This window comes from Bubalus kerabau, chromosome 1 (assembly GCF_029407905.1).
Source record: "Bubalus kerabau isolate K-KA32 ecotype Philippines breed swamp buffalo chromosome 1, PCC_UOA_SB_1v2, whole genome shotgun sequence".
NCBI lineage: Eukaryota > Metazoa > Chordata > Mammalia > Artiodactyla > Bovidae > Bubalus > Bubalus kerabau.
The window spans coordinates 14,268,791-14,290,108 of record NC_073624.1 but is presented as its reverse complement, the minus strand read 5'-3'; the positions used below and the strand labels follow the sequence as shown (position 1 = coordinate 14,290,108).

Here is a 21,318-nt window from a genome sequence, read left to right as displayed (position 1 = left end):
CATCATGCACCCAATCGTAGAAACTGATCCACTGCCCTCACCTGATGGTTTTAGGCTGAAGGACCGGTTCCTATTTTGAAACACTCAGACTGTGTATGACACTAAATAGCAGTACTTGGCAACTATTTCCTCTATAGTCTTCATTTCCCATCGGAGATACTAGTATACTGTATAAGAGCTACTGGAGAACTCCATGGAAAGGACTTTGGCAGAAAACTGGTTCTTTGGGGTTTTCTCTTTGGCAGAGCCGAGGGAGCCCCACAGTCTTTTGTCCCTTAGCACATGGCAATATTTATTTATTTATTTGGAAGATTTTTGCCTCTCGCTCTATATTTATAGATATTTATAAAAATGTAACCCCACCCTTTTCTTCTGTTAAAAAAAAATAAAATTTATCTCAGCTTCTCTGAGTGTTTCTTTTTTTGTATGTGTACATAAAAATATATCAAAACATGAGAATAAAAGGAATTATGGTAGAGGAGCACTGGGAAAATGTAGAGAAAGCAAAGTTGAAAAAAAATCAGAACTTTAAAATATTCCAGGTTTTCCCCATACACAAATGAACTCAGTAATTTTGACTAATTCAGACAGAATTCTGGAAAACAAAGAAAAAATTTTAATCGTGATTATATTTCTGATCACTCTAGCTTGTTGTTTCCTTCAAAGAAAGAAAATTTTCTATTTGAAAAATACCCACAGACACAACATCAAGATCCCAGTAACCCTCTGAAGGAAGATGACACATTCCAGGCTCTGGACAAAATAAGGGGAAATGGCCCACAGTCCAGAGAAAATGCAACCACTAGAGACCAGCCATTAGATGAGCCAGATCCTGGAATCAGTGACAGGAACCTTGAAGCAGTTATGATAAATATATTTAAGGATTTAAAAGGAAAGAATGGTACTAAGGAATAAACAGATCAGAGAAAAGAAATAATAAAGAACCAAGCAGAAATCAAGAATTGAAAGATACAATATCTGAAATAATAAATTTATTAAGCAGATAAATAGCCATTGAAGATAATAAAGTCAACATATATTCTAATCTGAAGAAAGAATAAATACGTTAAAAAAAATCATGACCGGTGTCTCAGTGATTTGTGCGGCAGTACCAAATTGTCCAAAATATGTGTAAGTGGAGTTCCAGGAAAGGAACAGAAAAAGTTGAGGAATATTTGAAGATATAATGACTGAAATTTCCCCAAAACTGATGGAAAATGAATGCACTGATACAAGAAGTTCATCAAACCTCAAGAAAAATAACAAAGGTAATCACAGTCAAACTGTGATTTGGGGATGGCTGCAAGAAGAATTTGCAGAAGAATCCACCTGCAATACAGGAGACATGGGAGACCTGGATTTGGCCCCTGGGTCAGGAAGACCCCCTGGAAAAGGAAATGACAACCCACTCCAGTATTCTTGCCTGGAGAATCCCATGGACAGAGCAGCCTGGTGGGCTACAGTCCATGCGGTAGCAGAGTCGGACACGACTGAGTGACTAACACTTTCAACACACTGAAATTTTGCAGGGGAAAGGGTATGGAATCTCCAGATTGCTCTCCAGTGTTTCAGGGGGAAATCATACACATGAGCCTGCAGGACAAAACAAATGGCTCAAAATGTAAGCAACTGGTGAATCTGGGTAAAGAGATTAACATGAGGAGTTTCTTGTATTATTCTTGCCACTTTTCTGTAGGCATGACATATCAAAAGCAAAAGGTTACCAACACACACACACACTTTATTATAATTATTCTCCACCTAATATAAGGAAATAGAAGCCCAGGGACATGAAGAGACTCACTCAGCCACAAAACTACTAGAAGCTGAACCAAGTCTATTGACCACGGATCTTCCCCATGTTACTGCCTGGTCCTATCAGACATTAACCCATCAACAGATGAGCCCCAGCCCTTACAACAGGCCACAAAGCCAGGCCTCCCTCCCTCATCCCTTCTGCTTTCTGCTCCCTTCTCCTGTCGCCCACCCAGACTTCCCAGTACCTGCTTCCCCCACACCAGCTTGGGTCCCACACAGAGCTTGACCCTTCCTCCTCCGTCCCTGTGCCCCCCATCTCCATCTGGGTTGCTCGTCTCCTCCCACAGACGAGCAGAGTTCATTCTTGATTTCAGTCTTTGGATCCCACCTTCTGCTCCCACCTATGGGAACCCTCCCGGCATCCCTCAAATAAAGCCACACGCCTCCCTCGGGTCTTCCCGCCTCATTTCCCTCCACTGCAAAGAGCCCACTGACAGGTCCTGTGTTCATCTTCCTGGACAGAGTACGGCTTCCACAAGGATGGTCTATTTTTCTGTTTATTACTATATATTCGCAGTTCTTAGAATAGCTGTAATAGTTCTTGTAACAGCCTGGCATGTATGTGCCATGCTCAAAATATATCTACCGAATGACTAACTGAACACAGGCATGCGATTCCAGTTATAATTGCAACAGAATTTTTCTGGAAATTAATGAACTGATTCCAACATGTGTACAGAATAGAGCTGCTCCCCGTGCAGGGTACCTGGCTGTGAAGCTGCAGTAACTGAGAGTGACAGTCCTACGGGAACAGAATTGTTGTTGTTTAGTGGCTAAGTCATGTCCGACTGTTTGCGACCCCACGGACTGGAGCCCACCAGGCTCCTATGCCCGTGGGATTTCCCAGGCAAGTATACTAGCTTGCTTTACTGGATTGTCATTTCCTTTGCCAGGGGATCTTGCCAACCCAGGGACTGAACTCAAGCCTCCTGCATTGCAGGTGGATTCTTTACAGCTGAACCACCTAGGAAGCCCGCATGGGAATCCAGAGCTCCCTGAAATGGGGCAAAGTCCACTCCCTCTAGCACATGTGGGTGCATGGGGGTCTGCCTGAGAATCAGGAACCAACTGGGAAAAGAAAGACTTGGTAACTGTTCACCACATGGGAAAAAATATCTAAAACAGAATTCTGGCTTTACAGTATTCAAAAACAAATTCCAGATGATTTAGAGAGGAAACATTCAGAAAACTCCTTAACACTGTAAGAAAAAGGAGATTAGGATATGACTTCATGGTAGGAAAAGCTTCTTAAAGACACCCCCAACTCCCCCAAATCATAAACAATAGGGTATATCCGTTTGACTTCAAAATAAAAAAAGACACGCATATGAAAAAGGTGTATGGTGGCATACACAAGAGATGAGTGAACTGGAGGACATCTTCAAGGCCTCCTATAACTCACCAAAAAAAAGCTACACAGCTGAACAGAAAGCCAGACCAAGGATGCATGCCGACTGCTGACTTGCCAGAGAGGGAACACCATGGTCAAGACGCGCACACACACACAAAAATGCCCAGACTCCAGCAGTCACAGAAGAGCTCATTAACACAGGGGCATAGCCTTCACTCGTCAGATTAACACAATTTCACCAGACAAAATCAAGTGTTGCCAAAGATGTAGAGACCAGGAGCTTTTGAAATACTTCAGTGATACTGAAAAACCTCTGTTCTGGAGAATACTGGCTCCTGTCAGGCCACGGATGCACGCTTTCTCTGACACAGCACAAGGCCACTCCCTGAAGCAGTTTCTATTCAGAAAATGGTGAATAAACCAAAACATCCACTGACGGGAGAATAAAGAAATAAAACGTACTGTGCTTATTCTGCAGAATACAGTGGTTAGAGAAGTGACCAGGTCTGTACACACCAGGATGGAGCCCCAAGATACACACAGGAAGTGAGAAGTCAGAATAGACCGATGCTGTGTCCATTTGTAAAACACCAGAATGACAGCGTTCCCCAATGATACCAGGCGGCCACGTGAAGGATGGGTGGGAGTGCGGACCCGTGGTGCTGGCCGCCTCTGCGGAGAACGGGAGGGAACAGGGCAGTGATGACTGCTTAGAGGAGCTTTACTTCCATCTCAGTGCATTATTTAAAAAAAAGGAGGGGGCTAGTTATTACTTCTGGAGGGTGGGGGAGTGGGCATTTATTACTTGTCCTTTTCTGATTACGTGCCAGCTGTCTGCAGTGAGCTCCCTGTGTGCGTGACCACATCCTCCGCGGCGGGCCACCGGTGCACTGGCACACTGAGGACCGCGTGATCCTAAGCCTGACGCACGTCTAAGTGTGACTTTAGCCTTAAGTGACGGACAGACTCAGTCTTACCCTCTTGTGAGCTGAGGCTCACAGCATTCATCAACATGACTATTTATAAGCAGAACTGCACGGAAAACACTTTCTCCACGGAGACGAGGACTTCAGAGGGACCCCCATCTGCTGCACAGAATTTCAGTTCAGTTCCGTCGCTCAGTCCTGTCTGACTCTTTGAGACCCCAACAACAGCAGCATGCCAGGCTTCCCTGTCCATCACCAACTTCCTGAGCCTGCTCAAACTCAGGTCTGTGAAGTCGGTGATGATAACCCAAATCCCTTTTCTCTAGCACCATCTGGTGGAAAAGAGAGGAAACCTCATCTTGAACAAATCCCCACTGCTTTGAAGCAAATCAGCAACTGTGTGCTTTCTTAAGCACCATGTTCAAACTAAATTCTTCAGCCCGCAGGTTAGATATGAAAGGTCTGCTCTTTTTGTTTCTCCTGCTTTGATTCCCTCTTTGAAAATTCTGTAATAGATGATGGTTCTTCCTCACTATACTGTTCTTCAACTATAAGCCACATTCATCTATATCTCAAACCCTCCAGAATCCACAGTTACAACAGTTGATTTCCGTAGTAAAGATTTAGTGTCATTTGCTTTTACGTCAACTATGATAGCAGGTTTCCTTTAAGGGCTTTTTGAATATAACATACTGTCACACAAATATGGAGTGGAAATTACAAGTACCCTCTTCCAAGCACTGGATGAAGACAGCAAAAGAAAAAAAAAAAAAAATACAGTATCATACCAAGAAAACAAGTTAGCTTTTTCAGACATAAAAGAAAAACATTAAAAAAAAAAAAAAAGAAATTAAAAAGGTGGGAAAAAAAAAAAAAAAAAACCCAAACCATAGTAACAGGGTTATTCATGCCTCAATTCACAATACTGAGTTCCCTCATCCATTTACAATACAGAGAGGTCACTGAGCAGGGTGGTAAAATTACCCTGGAAAATTCCAACTGAACTTGCACCAAAGAAGTCCATTTTCGATGGTTTTCTATTAGTGTTTTACATGGCTCTGATTCCACTCGAGTTTTATAACCTGCTGTAACGGACAGCTTTTTAACTGTTTCCAAATCTGCATTAGCAGAGGACGGAAGTCAAGTCAAGAGGCACTCCCTCAGAGGCTCACATTTGTTGATTTCCATGCAGATGATTCAGATTTAGGGAGTTTTGCTCACCCCAGCCAGGTGGCCCTGCAGGTTCACACACACACACTGGGCAGTTGGTCTCCCTTTGCCTCCTTTCTCAAAGTTTAGGATGAAGACAGTCATCCCCGTGTTAGGGCTGACTGACGTGAGCTCGGACCTGCTCAGAGTCGCTGGGAACGAGCACTTGAGGTCGGTCAGAAAGTAATCCAACAGGCTTCGCATGTAGGCGCCGTGACTCACGACTAAGACACTGGCTGCTAGACCCGGGACACCGCTGTCTGAGTTAAACGTGGAGGCACAGTTCTTCCCTAAAGGAAATATCTCTGCCAGGGAACTTTCCAGACAGCTGCTCGGGGCTTCCTGGGAAAACTGTTCGTTCTGACCGGCTTCTTTCAGGATCAGTTGACAAAGAAATTCAAAAAAGTCTTTCCCACGCCTTTTCAGCTGCAATGAAAGTAAAAAAAAGGTGAAATAAAGTGACATTAATGACTATCTTAAGACATAAACAGGCTTCCCTGGTGGCTCAGATGGTAAAGAATCTGCCTGCAATGGAGGAGACCCGGGTTCAATCCCTGGGTCAAGAAGATCCCCTGAAGAAGGGAATGGCAACCCACTCCAGTATTCTTGCCTGAAGAATTCTACAGACAGAGGAGCCTGGCGGGCTACCGTCCATGGGGTCAAAAAGAGTTGGACACAACTGACCGAATAACACTTAGGATATAAACAGAACTGATTTTTCTGCAAGTCAGTAATACCACAGAAGCAGATGAAACTCTATTCATTCAATCAGTACTTCCACTGACACTAGTAAGTAAGTGCCCAATATACTTCTGGAACCATAAGAGCACTTCGGGGGCAAAGGTGAGTAAGATACAATGCCCAACTCCTGACTTGAAGCAAACAGAAGGTCGTGAAACGGCGTCACCTAGGAAACCGCATCCAACACTTCTGAAGCTCAATGACAGCAAGGATGAAAGGCCGGCCCTCGCTGAACTCTGCAAAGTCCTTACAAGGGAACTATGAAAATTAAAAATGGGGGGAGATGACCACCCGTAACACACCTGAGCAGCAGAACACTTCAGGGGCTATGATGTCACCTGGAGGGGTGGGGGCAGGGGAGGCGTGACGGCCTCTATCGGCTGCCCTCCCCGAGCGGCACACATCTGCTTCACTGACCCCCCCGTCACTGCAAAGACTGCTGCTCCCCGTTCTTAACAAGACCATCTAACAACCCATTTCCTCAAATCCATGATCAGTAATGATGCCAAATTAATAAACGAGATAAGACAGGACAGGTTAAAAAGAGGGGGGGGGGAATGGTATCATGCAGATGTTCTGTGAACCAAACAACTTGCAAATTGCTTAGCTAAAACTCAGAAACATCTTGCTCACACGAAGAGTCAGGTTTCAGCTACTCGGATGTCGACCAGCTCGTGGACACAGCCACTTTCCCCCAGGCTGCGTACCTGGTCCAAGGTCTCTCCTCCAGGCGGTGTGAACGCTGGGCACTCCTCCCCCGCCGCTTTGGCCATGGCCCTCAGCTCGCTCAGCGGCCTGCCTTCTGCAGCCCCATATTTCTGCAATGATCCAACAGACAAAAGTGCCTCAAGGGGAATTTGCAATTCACAGACAATTAAGTACATGTCTACAGCACACTTTCAGCTTACTTTATCCTATCTCCTCTGAAAAGATGCAAACCCAGGTCCATGTGACTTCAGAGCTCATGAGCTGTTTAGGCTCTTAAAAATCAAGCCTTAGCAAAATGCACAAGACACAGAGGAAATACCAATGGCCAAGAGACACGGAAAATCTACCTTCTCAGGAATCCATAGTAAGAAAGATTAAAATGACACCTTTCATAAGTCATTAAATCAGAAGACCAAAGAGACCACTAACAACCAGTGTTGATGTAGGAGGATCAGAGGCTGGGAAGAGAACTTTTCACTTTTAAACTCTTCTGTACTAAGTCCTCACAAGTATGCCTTGCTTTTATAATTTAAGATGCCTCTCGCCTACGATTTTAATGATTAAATAAGACACTATTCACGAGAGTAAGTAAAAGTAATTGCCACACAGTAGATTCTTCATGCAACAGCCAATTTCACATCCCAAGCAGGAAGGCATTTGATTTCTAGCCATGGGGTAAACTGAGTTGCTGTAGTGATATTTTATGGTAGAAGAACAACATGTAAGTAAGCTATTAATACTTACCCTTTCTCGGAGTCTTGAATCATACTTTACTGTCATATCTTTGCAAAATTTGCTCTTCTCCAAAATCCCATGCACAGTCTGCAAATCAAAAGACAACCATTTCTTTTCTCATAAAAATAATCATTACTGGGGAATCCCCTAGCATGCCAATGGTCGGGGCATGCTTCCATTGCAGGGGGCACTGTTTAGATCCTTGGTTGGGGAACTAAGATTCTGTAAGACACAGACCCCGCCCCCCAAAAAAAATCATTCTGGGAGGGCTCAGGATGGTGTCATAGGAAGACCCTCAACTCACGTCCTCCCAAGGACAAGGAAAACCCCAAAAGGCTAATAGTAGATTTTCTAGTAGAAATCTCACAGGTCAGAGGTAGTGATGTGACATATTCAAAGTGCTGAGAATTCCAGCTAAGAATACTCTACCCAGCAAGGTTGCTCAGAATGGAAGACAAGATCAAGAGTTTTCCAGACAAACAAAAACTAAAGGAGTTCATCACCACAAAACCAGCCCTACAAGAAATATATATGGGGCTTCTTTAAGCTGAAAAGAAATGGCACTGATTAATAGCAAGAATACATGAAAGCAAAAATCTTATTGGAAAAGGTATATATATTAATATAATAAAGGTTGTAGAGCAATCACTTATAAAAAGTTATTGACAAATACATATATGTGTCAGATATACACACACACATATAACATACACATTTATCATTTTCTCCCTTCATATGTCTTATTTATGCTTTGTCCCAAAAAACTTTCATAAAGACTTTTCTCCTGTGTTTTCTTATAGAAGTCCCATAGCTTTAGCTTTTAGACTTGTTCTATGATCGGCTGCAAGTTAGTTTTTGTGTACTGTGTAGGCAAGAGTCACATGTCATGTTTTTCCAGATGGCTGGCCCATTGTTTCAACACCTTTTATTGAAAAGACCACCCTTTCAAACACAGAATTATCTTGGCATCTCTGTCAAAGTCCAACTGACCAAAAACACTTACAAAAACAACTGACCATGTGAGTGTGGGTCCCTCAACTCGCGCTTGAAAGAGAAAGTCTTTATTTCACCTTAATTTTCGAAAGCACTGCAGAATTGTCATTTCTACAAAGTATCTTTTACCTTCACACTCACCCCAACTCTCTTCTCTGTTTCCCTTTTGAGACTTCAACTATATGTAATACTGCACTGCCTGGTGCTGTCCCACAGTTCAGAGACTTTTCATTTTTCCTTTTCCAGCCTTTTTCCCTTCCACACTTAATTTTGGAATGTTCAGTTTCCATGTCTTCACATTCACTGACCTCTTCTTCTACAGTGTCTGTTGCTGCTGCTGCTGCTAAGTCACTTCAGCTGTGTCCGACTCTGTGCGACCCCATAGATGGCAGCCTACCAGGCTCCGCCGTCCCTGGGATTCTCCAGGCAAGAACACTGGAGTGGGTTGCTGTTTCCTTCTCCAATGCATGAAAGTGAAAAGTCAATGTGAAGTCGCTCAGTCGTGTCCGACTCTAGCGACCCCATGGACTGCAGCCCACCAGGCTCCTCCATCCATGGGATTTTCCAGGCAAGAGTACTGGAGTGGGGTGCCATTGCCTTTTCCATCTACAGTGTCTAATCTACTGCTAATCCCACCCTGTGAAATTATCATTTCAGAACACTGCATTTTTCATCTCTAGAAGATGGAGTTGCTTCTGCCGTCTCCTACTTCTCCCCTCATTATGCTCCTCTGAGGGCAGTTTGGCCTCACTGTGAAGGGGTGACACTCTCTGTATTCAGCAAAGCCTCCACTTGTGCTGTGGGAGCTCTAACACCTCCCCACTTTGTGTGGGCCCCAGGAATCAACTGGACAACCGCACCCCTGCAACTGTTCTCCCCCAGAGTTCGTTTTCTGCCCTCGTGCAGTTCCAGCCACACGTGTGCAGACTAACCGTTCACCAGAGACTGATGAGGACTTCTAAACACGTGTCTAGAGTCTTCTCTGTGCATTTCTCCCTCCAGCACGCCCACAGATTTTAGTTACTTAAGCCTTCCAAATTCTAAGCTTTGTCCCCTCAACTCAGAAACCACTGACCTCCAGCTGGCTGCTTTTGCAGAAGTCTGGGGATCACTTCAGTCAGAAAACCACAACAACTGAGGGCTCATCCCCTTTGTTTCACCCCATCTGAGACTGCAGCCCAGGCTTCCTGGAGTCCACTACCTAAAAACAGTTGTCTCACAGGTTTTGTCTTGTTTTCTGGTTGTTTCTTGGGGGAGACTACATTCCAGCCCTGTTATTCCCCCATGGTTATCACTAAAGTCTCCTTCCCTTAGCTTTCAGAAGTTGATTTGGTTTTTTCAAACCTCTGGGATTGTTTTTATAGTAATCTACTCCCTAAAGATATTTCATACATCTTTCATTTCTTTATAGCAACATAACTGCTTTTTAAACTCGATCTGAGTTCCAATATCTGATATCGCAATCGTTAAATCTCTGTGGTGTTTCCACTGGGTTTCTCTCAACACACCCTCTGCCTTTTTTTGGCATTCTGTTAGACATTTTCGCCCAAGCTGCTCTGATTAAATTACCAAAATAAAATAAAATATAAAAGTGAAATAAAAAGAACTTCTGTCAGCGAGGAAAGAGGATTGGGATGATGTTTGTGTGCGGTTTAATTCTCTATGAACTCTGGGAGGAAATTTTTCAAGGTCCAACTGTTGAAACTTTTGACTCACGAGCCTCATCCTTGACTAAACTTACCTGCTTTGTCCTTGTAAGGTCACTGGAGAAAACATGAGTAAACTTCACATCTTTAAGAAATATACCAGCAGCAGCTGCTTGTTTAAATCCAGTTTCTGAAAGAGGCTCATCTATTCCTTGTCCTGCAGTATTAAGAGAAGGAACAGTAACGTTCAAATATATATAACGGATGCAAATAAAAATCATACCTAAGAGAATATAAAGAGCGTTTATATTTTATTAAAAGACTTCCTTGAGTACTTTCCACATAACTGTTCAGAAAACTAAAAGCAAGCAAAATTAAGCTATAATCCCTATAGAGGTTCAGGTAGACAAGTGTTTTCCAGCATGTCTGCCTGATGGGAACTGGTGGGTGATGAAACTGTCTTCAGCTCCCCTGCCTTGCACCGCCCACTTTACCAGCCTGTTTCATTAGTGCTGCCTCTGATCTACCTTCTCAGCCCAGCTGCTGTATCTGGGTGGTTGGATCATCACCTAGAGAAGTTTTCCTTCTTTATCTCCACTGTTAAAATTCAGTAACATACAGTACTGCAAATTACTCTCCATAAACGCCGACAAGCCTTCTACCAGCTTAGAGCAAAGATCAGTTCGGCCAGCGACACGACACACAGGACAATAAGCCATCATGAATGAGGGTCAGCAGAAACAACGGGTAACAGACTTGGAACCGCCAGTACTTCAGACATGGAAATCAACAGAGACTGCACATTGCATCACAAAAACAAGCAACAGCAAGTACTCAAAAACCAGACAGGTTTCTGAAAGAGCTAAACAAATCTTTTAACAATGAAAAACGGAATTGCTGTGGAGGTAAAAAATATCCCTCAGTGGATAAAAGGAAATTCATTAAGCTGAGAAGCTTCACAAACCCAACGGTAAGGCTGAAGTCATCCCCCGTGCCCCTCTCCCACAGATATGAGGAGATAAGAGCACGTCTCAGACATGTTAAGACATGGAGGAAGGACAAGGATTCCTAACTACAGCCAGTGGGAACTCAAGAAAGACAGAAATGGAGAACAGGAAGCATGAAACGGAACAGGAAGTGCTAAATGAAGAACAGGAAGTGTGAAATGGAGAACAGGATGTGTGAAATGGAGAACAGGAACTATGAAACAGAACAGGAAGTGTGAAATGGAGAACAGGAAGTGTGAAATGGAGAACAGGAACTATGAAACAGAACAGGAAGTGTGAAATGGAGAACAGGAAGTGTGAAATGGAGAATAGGAAGTATGAAACAATAGGAAGTGTGAAATGGAGAACAGGAAGTGTGAAACGGAGGACAGGAACTATGAAACAGAACAGGAAATGTGAAATGGAGAACAGGAACTATGAAACAGAACAGGAAGTGTGAAATGGAGAATAGCAAGTGTGAAATGGAGAACAGGAAGTGTGAAATGGAGAATAGGAAGTATGAAACAATAGGAAGTGTGAAAAAGTGTGAAATGGAGAACAGGAAATGTGAAATGGAAAACAGGAACTATGAAACAGAACAGGAAGTGTGAAATGGAGAATACAAAGTATGAAATGGAGAACAGAAATCAGGAAAGACATAAAACTACAGATAAAGGAAACACAATGCACACCAAGGATAAATTATTAAAAAGAAACAAAAAACCCTACCAGATTTAGTAAGAGAAACTAGAAAACCAAAATAAAAAGACTTTAAAAACAGCTACAGAGAAAGACAGATGGGACACCATGGGATATGATGGGACACCATGGCCATGATGGGATATCCACCATGGGACACCATTTGGTTGAGAGAAGATCTCTGGACAGGAGCAAAGGAAGCCAAAATAAAAAACTCAGAAGAGTAATAGCTTCCAAAAGAACCATCAGTCTATAACTGGACTAAAAAAGACTAAAGAAAATAAAAACAGAACTGCCTGGAATAGAACTGATTGAAACTATCTTTACCACCAACCGATTTACACAAGAGAACTTCTCAGAAAAGATGCTTCAGGAATGAAGGTCCGAGATGCAAAAGAAATGGTGACAGGAGAAGCTGGCAAGTAGGGCTGTAAATGTAAACAAACACTAAGTAAAATAATGACTAGGTTGCACAGGTGAAAACAGACAGGAGACTAAAACAACAGCACATGCCGACACATTTTTCAGGAGAGAGGATATTTCCCTTCTACTTTATTAGGTATGAATGGTGACGATATAAAGACAACGATTAAAAGAACAGACATGGCTTATTTCAAGGCCAGAAGGCAAGATAACAGGGGGTTGGATAAGGGAAAGAAAAGCAGGCACCTAAGTAAAGGTGGGAGAAGGAAAAGATTAGAAAACGAAGGGAAAAAAAAAGAACCACAAAGGAAAAATCCAAACACACCAGAAACCAGAGTCAACATGGATCAAACCACTCTCACCAGTTAACAAAAAGACTGCTTTTTTTTTTTTTTTAAGAGAACCAGAATCAGCTGCCTACCATTGACAAGGTTAACACTTAGGAGACCAGTACCCAGCAAGGCTGAAAAGAAAGGGATGGGAAAATACACACCAGGAAAATTCCAACCCCACACAGCTGGAGCTGCCATATCTCTCTCAGAAACACATGACTTTGTGACAGAAGTCTTACTAAGGATTGTGAAGATCACTATAAATAAGGTTCAATTCACCAGGAAGATAGAGCAATCTTTAAATTTGTATGTGCCTAATAAAATAGTCTCGAAGGATGTAAAAGCAGAATATATAAAGCACAAATTGATAAAATTGAAGGTATTTAAGGATGAATTGGCTATCACAGTGGGAAATTCAATATATCTCACACATAAACTGACCCTTATGTCATATAGGCACATGAGTAAATTTACAAAACTAGTAAAGTATGGGAAGATTTGAACGACAAAATCAAGATTAATGATTTGATATAAAATTCCAAACCCAACAATTAGAAAACAAAGATTTTTCTCAAACATATAGTAAATTTATAAAAACTGACCACGCTAACCAATTTCAGACATATTACCAAATAAGCCATATTGTCAAAACAGAAAGCAATCACACGCTAAGTCAATCACAAAAGATGAAGAACAAAACCAAAGAGTCCACTCATTTGGAAATTCAAAAAACAGTTCGAAATAACTTACAGAAATCATAAATCATAATGGAAATTTAAGATACTTGGTACTGAATATTTACTAGATTACTATAAATCGAAACTGTAGGCATGCAACAAAAACGGTACTTAGAACCATATAAGCTTGAATGCTGACAAAACTTAAAAGAAAAAGGTTGCTGTGACTGAAGAAACTAAGCATCTAACTTCCAAAGTTAGGAAAAGAACACAAAACAAATCTAAACAACAGGTCCTGAACATGGAAACTTTTATTCATGCTCTACTGCCAGTTTCAAATGAAATGAGACAAGTGAGCAGGGCCCATGAACAAACAAGGTAATGAGTCCTGAGGATGCTCTGAGTGGGGCCCAGGTCAGTGGGAAACAGACTGGTTTCCAGCAGAAGGAGGCAGGCACGTGGGGTATTAAAAATCAGCTCCTGCAAACACCAGATGTCCCTAGCCCCAAAATATAAAACTCAACGCTTGTATCATCGGAGCACAGAAATAGCATGTCTAGCTGAAAGATATTCTTTAGAAGCCAGACCAGCTGGATCACAGGGAGATTAAAAGAACCTGAGCCCAAATTAACAGAACAAGCTTGGCTGAGGTGGGGTGGGGAGGAAGACAGAATAAAGTACAACCCCACGTGAGAACAGGAATTCTCTTTTTAAACTATTTATTTGTTACTACTAAAAATAATACATCTTAGCAGGAAAAATACCATTAACACCAGCCAGTAAATTTCTGTTTCCAAATATGAAGTCATTTTAAACCCTGGCAGATATATTTGAAGACAATTAGACCCAATACAGCTCCTTAATCAGCTGAGAGGTCGCTTTGGAGCCGCCCACAACCAACTTGGACCACTGGTCTTCACATCCAATTCACTCAAGACACTTACTCCTCTTGAGTACCATCTACTCTGATCATACTTCTGTGACCATATGCTTTAATTCTGTAATCCCAGGTCACAGTCCAGACCTGCCCCCGGTCCATCCTACCCTATCAGATCTCTTTAACCTACATTTCACATGAACATGAACAGAGAGAGCTAAAAAATAAAAGTCAGAGAATACCAACCTTGAATTATTTTCTCCTTGTTAAGTCTTGTTTCTCCACTAAAATAGAAACACAGGGAGAAAGCCTTTATCATCAAATTAGGTTACTTTTGAAATGAGGGGAAAAAAATCAGCAATGAAAGGTCATGATATTTGTAAAGACAGCACATTGTACCTACGTTAGAATCTAACCTGTAAAAATGACACTCTGAACTACTATCTGCAGCTGTCTATTCTATGTACCGAATTGATGAGCTAAAAATTTCAAACTGTTCCAAAGTAAAATGTATATAGATAAATCTTCAGTGAATTGAAGGCAGAGAATATTACTTTTCAAAGTATATGTACAGATACACAATGGAGTGTCACTCAGCCATAAAAAGGAATGAACCTGAGTCAGTTGTAAGTGATGTGGATAAACCCAGAGCCTGTCGTACAGAGTGAAGCAAGTCGGAAAGAGAAAAACAAATATTGTATATTAACACATATATATGGAATCTAGAAAAAAGTCTTGATGCACCTCCTTGCAGGGTAGGAACAGAGACACAGATGTAGAAAGCGCATCTGTGGACATGGTGGGGGGGGGGGGGCAGACGAACTGAGTAGCACCGAGATGTACACACCACCACATGTACAACAGATAGCTAGAGGGAGCTGCTGCACAGGGCATGGGGCTCAGCTCGGGGCTCCGTGAAGCTAGGAGGGAGGGACGGCAGGGAGGCAACGTACGTGTACAGGTATCTGACTCATACTGCTGTACAGCAGAAACTAACTGTAAAGCAATTATACCCCAATTAAAAAAAAAAGTGTATGTACAGACAGAAAATTTTTGTTAAAAATCTTCAAATATGTTGACCAAAACTACTTGCCCAGGTGTCAGGACCAAATAGGACAGCCAGTCCACCCATTCGTCTGCTGGGCTGAGCGAGCAGGTCCAGGGGACCATGAGTGGAGCGGAAAGGGGTACAGGGACCCACAGCCCCCACCCTGGCTTCCGAGCAGCCCCAGCTGCTCCGCTCTGCAATGCTGAGGGATTACAAAACCAAACCCAGCCCATTCTGAAGCAACAAGAAGAGTGACAGGGTGAGAAACACTGTCACAAAACAACTGGATTGAGGCTGGCCAGGGGAGGGCAGGGCGCACTGGCATCCTATGGGGCATATTTTGCTTTCAAATCACCTTATAAACATCACAGAGAAGCAATCTAGCAACAGGATTTTTTTTTCTCCAAAAAAATGTGCACAAATATTTAGTTTTACAGCCTTGTAAATGTTTGTTACAAACCAAACATTTCTCAAGAGGTTTGTACAAATCCTTGAAGCAACTGGTTATAGCTAATTTGGGGAGTGGGAAAGAAAAGTGGGTGGCTAGAATAGGTTTCAGAAAAGGCAATGGCACCCACTCCAGTACTTTTGCCTGGAAAATCCCATGGATGGAGGAGCCTGGTGGGCTGCAGTCCATGGGGTCGCTGAGGATCAGACACCACTGAGTGACTTCACTTTCACTTTCCTGCATTGGAGAAGGAAACAGCAACCCACTCCAGTGTTCTTGCCTGGAGAATCCCAGGGACGGAAGAGCCTGGTGGGCTGCCGTCTCTGGGGTCGCACAGAGTCGGACACGACTGAAGCGACTTAGCAGCAGCAGCATAGGTTTACTATTAATCCACTTCCCTAACCAAAGCTTGGCTTGTAGCAGCCACAGGGAAAATCAGGAGAGTGGAAAGGTCAGAGGAATATATTTTGAAGGAGCCAGGAGTAACAGCACTCATTTTCAAAATCTGCAGTGTGATTCACTTCCAAGACAGATACCCGACTCTGTAAGAATCCCAAGCCTTATGACAAGAAGCCAAGTCTGATGACTGGCCATTTATAGGCCCTCAAATATGCACCGTTTGTTTGGGAGATTATCACGCTGTTCTTCACTTTAAAAGACATTTTATTTTGTTAGTTCTGGTTTATGCTCGACAGTGCTTCTCTAGAAACGATGTAAGAGAGCTTAATTTCCTAATCACATCCTTTTAAATAATTCAAATTCAGCAGACAAGTACTTGGGTTTGCCTCAGGAGAGACAAATCATGGGACATTAGGGTACAACTGGGGCGAGCTGTCAAAGTAGATATGCTCTGGTATACACGAGAATGGAGTGTACTCTCCCGCTATTCAACCATGAATAGACAGCCTTACAGTGATTCCTCCACAACAATTAATTCATTTGAAAATAGAGAAGTTTCCAAGGGCTAGGAATGTGAGGATTTTCACTGGATGGTTGGGTGGGAGTTAGGGAACATAAAATACCCAATTCATGATACATTTGTATCTACATTAGATTAGCCCTAGCTGCACAGGCTCTTCCAATTAATCAATCCTACTCCCAGAAAACACACATCACAGGAACATAACAATTACATGTATCTTTATAAAAGTTTACAGATGATCCAATATTCAACTTGCCTGCTCTATTAGAACAATGATTAGCATTCAATGAAAACTAAGTAACTGCCAAAAGAGGCAGAATTAAAAAAAAAAAAAAATCAGTGTTGCTGTCAATACCTATACTAATTAATCATCTTTCAGGAATTAAAAGTAAATTAAATTTAGTTTGTAAAAATGTTTATAGAACTAGCTAAAAATGGAAGTGAAATGGGATAGTTTGGCAGGCAACTAATTGAAAACATCTACAAGAACGTTTCAAGGGAACCAGAGGCCTTTTTGTATTTATTGGGGTTTTCAACAATGCTGTTCTAAGACCATGAGAAACTACAGCTCAATCAGATTAGTAAACTTGAAGTCTGAAATCTGGGGTATTCTGTTCCAACAATGATACACGCTGGCACTCTTGCGTTCAAGGATGTTGATGAAGATCAACATGCTGACAGAAACAGCACCAGATTCATAAAGAATTTGGCTGAGCTTAAACTGCAATTAAAAAGTTTTCTTCCATTATCAGAAGAGTCACCGTTCAATAAAACTCAATTTAGTTCAGTCGCTCAGTCATGTCCAACTCTTTGCAACTCCGTGGACGGCAGCACGCCAGGACTCCCTGTCCATCACCAACTCCCAGAGTCTACCCAAACTCACATCCATTGAGTCAGTGATATCATCCAACCATCTCATCCTCTGTCATCTCCTTCTCCTCCTGCCCTCAATCTTTCCCAGGATCAGGGTCTTTCCAAAGAGTCAGCTCTTCGCATCAGGTGGCCAAAGTATTGGAGTTTCAGCTTCAACATCAGTCCTTCCAATGAACACTCAGGACTGATCTCCCCTAGGATGGACTGGTTGGATCTCCTTGCAGTCCAAGGGACTCTCAAGAGTCTTCTCCAACACCACAGTTCAAAAGCATCAGTTCTTCGGCACTCAGCTTTCTTTATAGTCCAACTCTCACATCCATACATGACCATAGCCTTGACTAGACGGACCTTTGTTGACAAAGTAATGTCTCTGCTTTTTAATATGCTGTCTAAGTTGGTCATAACTTTCCTTCCAAGGAGTAAGCGTCTTTTAGCATCTTGTTTCTTTTCCTGAAAGAATCATCAATTTTTAGCTTTGAGAATTCTGAAGGAGGAAACTAACTATTCCCTATCAATTATTTCAACACTTTCTCTGCAGTTTCTTATGGATGCCTGTGTGCTCAATGGCTAAGTAGTGTCCGACTCTTTTTGACCCCATGGACTGCGGCCTGCCAGGTTCCTCTGTTCATGGGATTTTCCAGGCAAGATTACTGGAGTGGGTTGCCATTTCCTCCTCCAGCGGATCTTCCCGACCCAGGGATCAAACCTGCATCTCCTGCACTACAGGTGGATTCTTTATCACTGAACCATCATAGAAGCCCTTTCCCATGAACAGAACAGAACAAAGTAAACTGTTCTTATCACTCTCCACAGTCAGATCACAAGAAATAAAAAGTAGCTTCTGAAATGGCTGCTGATAGATAGTCAAGCAATCCACAAACCCTAGGCTTTAATTCTAAAATAGGAGGCAGAAGGGCAAAGCAGTTAACAGGATGGGCCACAGTACTGCCACCTTGGTTTAAACCCCCTCCCCAACTCATCACGTGATTTTAAGCAAGTCACATGACCTCTGTGTCTGTTTCCTCATCTGCAAATTGAGAGGCCTTCTTTACCTCACTGGATGGTAGTCAGAATTTAATTACAATAGTACCTGGCAAATACTAATTCATTAAGACTTATTTTTAAATTAATTCCTCAAAGGATTTCTTTGAGGAAACAACTTTACACCTTTCAAGCCCTTTTTAAGAAGGGAGGAGGGGATAAAATATACATTCATGTAACAACTGTCTATTAAGCATCTAAATAGGGATCAGCTTGTTTTTCAAGGGGTGGTTTAGCCTAGATTTTCTATGGCTTCTGGGCTTCAATTTTATGTCAGGCATCTAGAAAGTGCTGCAAATTAAGAGGAAAGTGCCATCAAGACTAGTTCCTGTTCTGCTATGGAGTAGCTGTAAGTCCTTGGAAGGTCACATGATGGTCATAAACCATTCTATAAAATGCAGAGGAATGGGGTGGAGAAAGGATCTCCATTTCTCGCTTGGGCATTAAAATCCTGTGAGTCCTAAAGGGACAACTTGAGATCACAGCTGAGATAACCTTCCTATTAAGGAAGAACAGGACCAAAAAAAGACAACTAAAGGCAGCTTGACAAGGTTAGACCATTCTGATGTTGCTTGCAAGCTCCAACAAGTCAAAAATGGAATCTTAGTGACCTGCAACCCAGTCCTCTGATACACAGAACCCACTCAGAATGCTGGTCCCATTAACCACACACACACATACTGGACAACAGGCTGCATTTTTATCAGAGCTGTCTTTAACAAAAACAAAAGTTCGTTAATTCTCATACATGCTCCCCACCCCTCCCCAGTGCTATGCACTTTACCTTTCTAACATTTAATGATCACACTAATCCAGTGGGGTGGGGGCTATCACTATCCCCATTTTATAAATCAGGATACTGAGGTAGTGTAAATTAAGTCGGTTAAAGGAAGCCCAGGTTACAAGGCTCCCAGGTGGAGCCCAGATTCCAATCTATGTCGCCCTTGCTTGAAAAATCTGTGCTCCTGACCGCTCTGAACTCAGTTAACACCGGGCAAACATAGAGTCAAAAAGGAAAAGGAAGGCATGGCAAGACATGTCAGCATTTGGCTCCCTGTAACGTTGCATGTTAAAAATATTTGTTGAGGGCGGTGCAGGCGGCTGAGAGCAGGCGAGGCGCCCCGCCACGGCCCCAGCTCCTCCCCCAGCGACCGAAGCTCTGCGGGGAAGAAGAGAATCTCAGACCCGAGCCTGGGGGACCGAGGGGACAGAGTGGGAGCAGAGCCTGGAGGGAAAAGGTCAGCCCCGAGCCGGTCCACGCTGCAGACCCTGCGGGCCCAACTGGGGGCAAACGCGCGGCCCGGGAGGTGCGGGGACTCGACTGTGTCTTCGGATTCAGCCGCCCCCAAGCTGGGGTGAGGTGGGGGGGCGGGATCTTGACCTCACTCCTTCCGACATCCCTGTCCCCACGTACTGAGGGACCGATGACATCTGACCCCTGGCCTTCTGCTCAGCGTCGCTGGGCCAGTAGGGCCGGAAGGGGGTAACTCACGGGGAACATCCAGAAATCGCCAGGCCGAGCAGAGGGGGAACACACGTGACAGGACTGGCGCGGCGGGTGCGGATCCTGGGTCCCCCCGGCCCAGCCCCGCAGCACGCCACGGAAGGGACAGGGCAGCCCGCGACGGCCATACTCACTGCCGGACCACGGTCAGAGCGAAGCGCGTCATCCCGCCCACGCCCGGAGCCAGAGGACCAAGGACCTCAGCGCCGCCAGAATCCGCACCCGCTGCCCAGCACTGTACCCGCTGCCCAGCACTGCGCCCGCCGAGCCCCGCCGCTTCCGCACCGCGCCGCCGGCCGGCTCCTCAGCTATAGGTGAAGGCGGCTTCCACGTCACTCCCTGACCAGCCAATCAGGGAGGCGGAAGCCCGGCAGGTCGCGAAGACTGATGGGCGGCCAGATCCCGCCCAGGGCCGTGGCGCGTGCGCCGCTGCGCGCAGGCCCGTGATTGGAGAGCGGCAGGTGCGGCGGCCCCGCCCCGAGCCCGGCAGACGGGTTGCGCTGGGGCAAACCCAGGGCTGGAGGCTCCGCGATGATAAGGCTCCTGCCGCTCCGATTGCGGTTAGTCTGATTTGAGGCTGGAGTGCGGCCAGCAGTCCTGCTTCGTGGGTGTACAGCTCCAGACACGTTCGGTCCTAGGGTTTATGTTAACCGCTGGCACTGGAAGCGTGGGGTCAGCAGTGTGCTTAGACCCACCCGGCTTCAGCCCCCACCTCCGCCTAGACTGACCTGCTCCGGACGCAAAGTCTAGGCTTGGCCCCTGGCAGCCCTTTGGCAACCCACTCCAGTACTCTTGCCTGGAAAATCCCATGGGCGGAGGAGCCTGGTAGGCTGCAGTCCATGGGGTCGCGAAGAGTCGGATATGACTGAGCGGCTTCACTTTGACTTTTCACTTTCATGCATTGGAGAAGGAAATGGCAACCCACTCCAGTGTTCTTGCCTGGAGAATCCCAGGAACGGGGGAGCCTGGTGGGCTGCCATCTATGGGGTCGCACAGAGTCGGACACAACTGAAGCGACTTAGCAGCAGCAGCCCTTATCTAGACTAGGCCTCTTGTTTCGCCTGCAGGGCCCGATTTTTACCAAAAATCCTGCGAAGCCACTTGCTGGAGAATCCTTCCACCCTTGATGTCTAATCGAACTCCTCTTCCTCCATTCTGTTAATAAAATCACGTTCCTCTCTGTCCCCATTCCCCCAATATCTCACCTAGTTCCTCATGGTCATATTTTCCGTTCTCTACCTCATTTTCTATTCTATCCTTCACCCTGCACCCTTGGCTATGTATGTGTGCTCAGCTGTGTGTGACTCTGTGACCTTATGCACTGTAGCCCGCCAGGCTCCTCGGTCCATGGAATTTTCCAG

The 21,318-nt window shown here is 44.2% G+C and overlaps 1 protein-coding gene across 3 annotated transcripts; it reads right to left on the bottom strand.

Moving 5' to 3' along the window:
* Window positions 1–593: 593 nt before the first annotated feature.
* On the bottom strand, window positions 594–20,262 carry TIGAR (TP53 induced glycolysis regulatory phosphatase). 3 transcript variants are annotated; one of them, XR_008710460.1, is made up of 7 exons: window positions 20,092–20,262; window positions 14,368–14,405; window positions 10,223–10,344; window positions 7,498–7,575; window positions 6,753–6,863; window positions 2,783–5,730; window positions 594–1,329 (listed from the first exon to the last, which is right to left on the bottom strand). XR_008710460.1 is itself a non-coding variant. In XM_055568785.1 (7 exons), the coding sequence occupies exons 2-7, from the start codon at window positions 17,443–17,445 to the stop codon at window positions 5,299–5,301; spliced, it is 804 nt and encodes a 267-aa protein (XP_055424760.1). In that variant the 5' UTR covers window positions 17,446–17,862; window positions 20,092–20,227; the 3' UTR covers window positions 594–5,298. The 3 variants fall into 3 exon arrangements, 2 of the variants coding, with proteins under 2 accessions (XP_055424760.1, XP_055424749.1); XM_055568785.1 differs by adding an exon at window positions 17,423–17,862 and having other exon boundaries at window positions 594–5,730; window positions 20,092–20,227; XM_055568774.1 differs by having other exon boundaries at window positions 594–5,730.
* Between the last annotated feature and the right edge of the window lie 1,056 nt (window positions 20,263–21,318).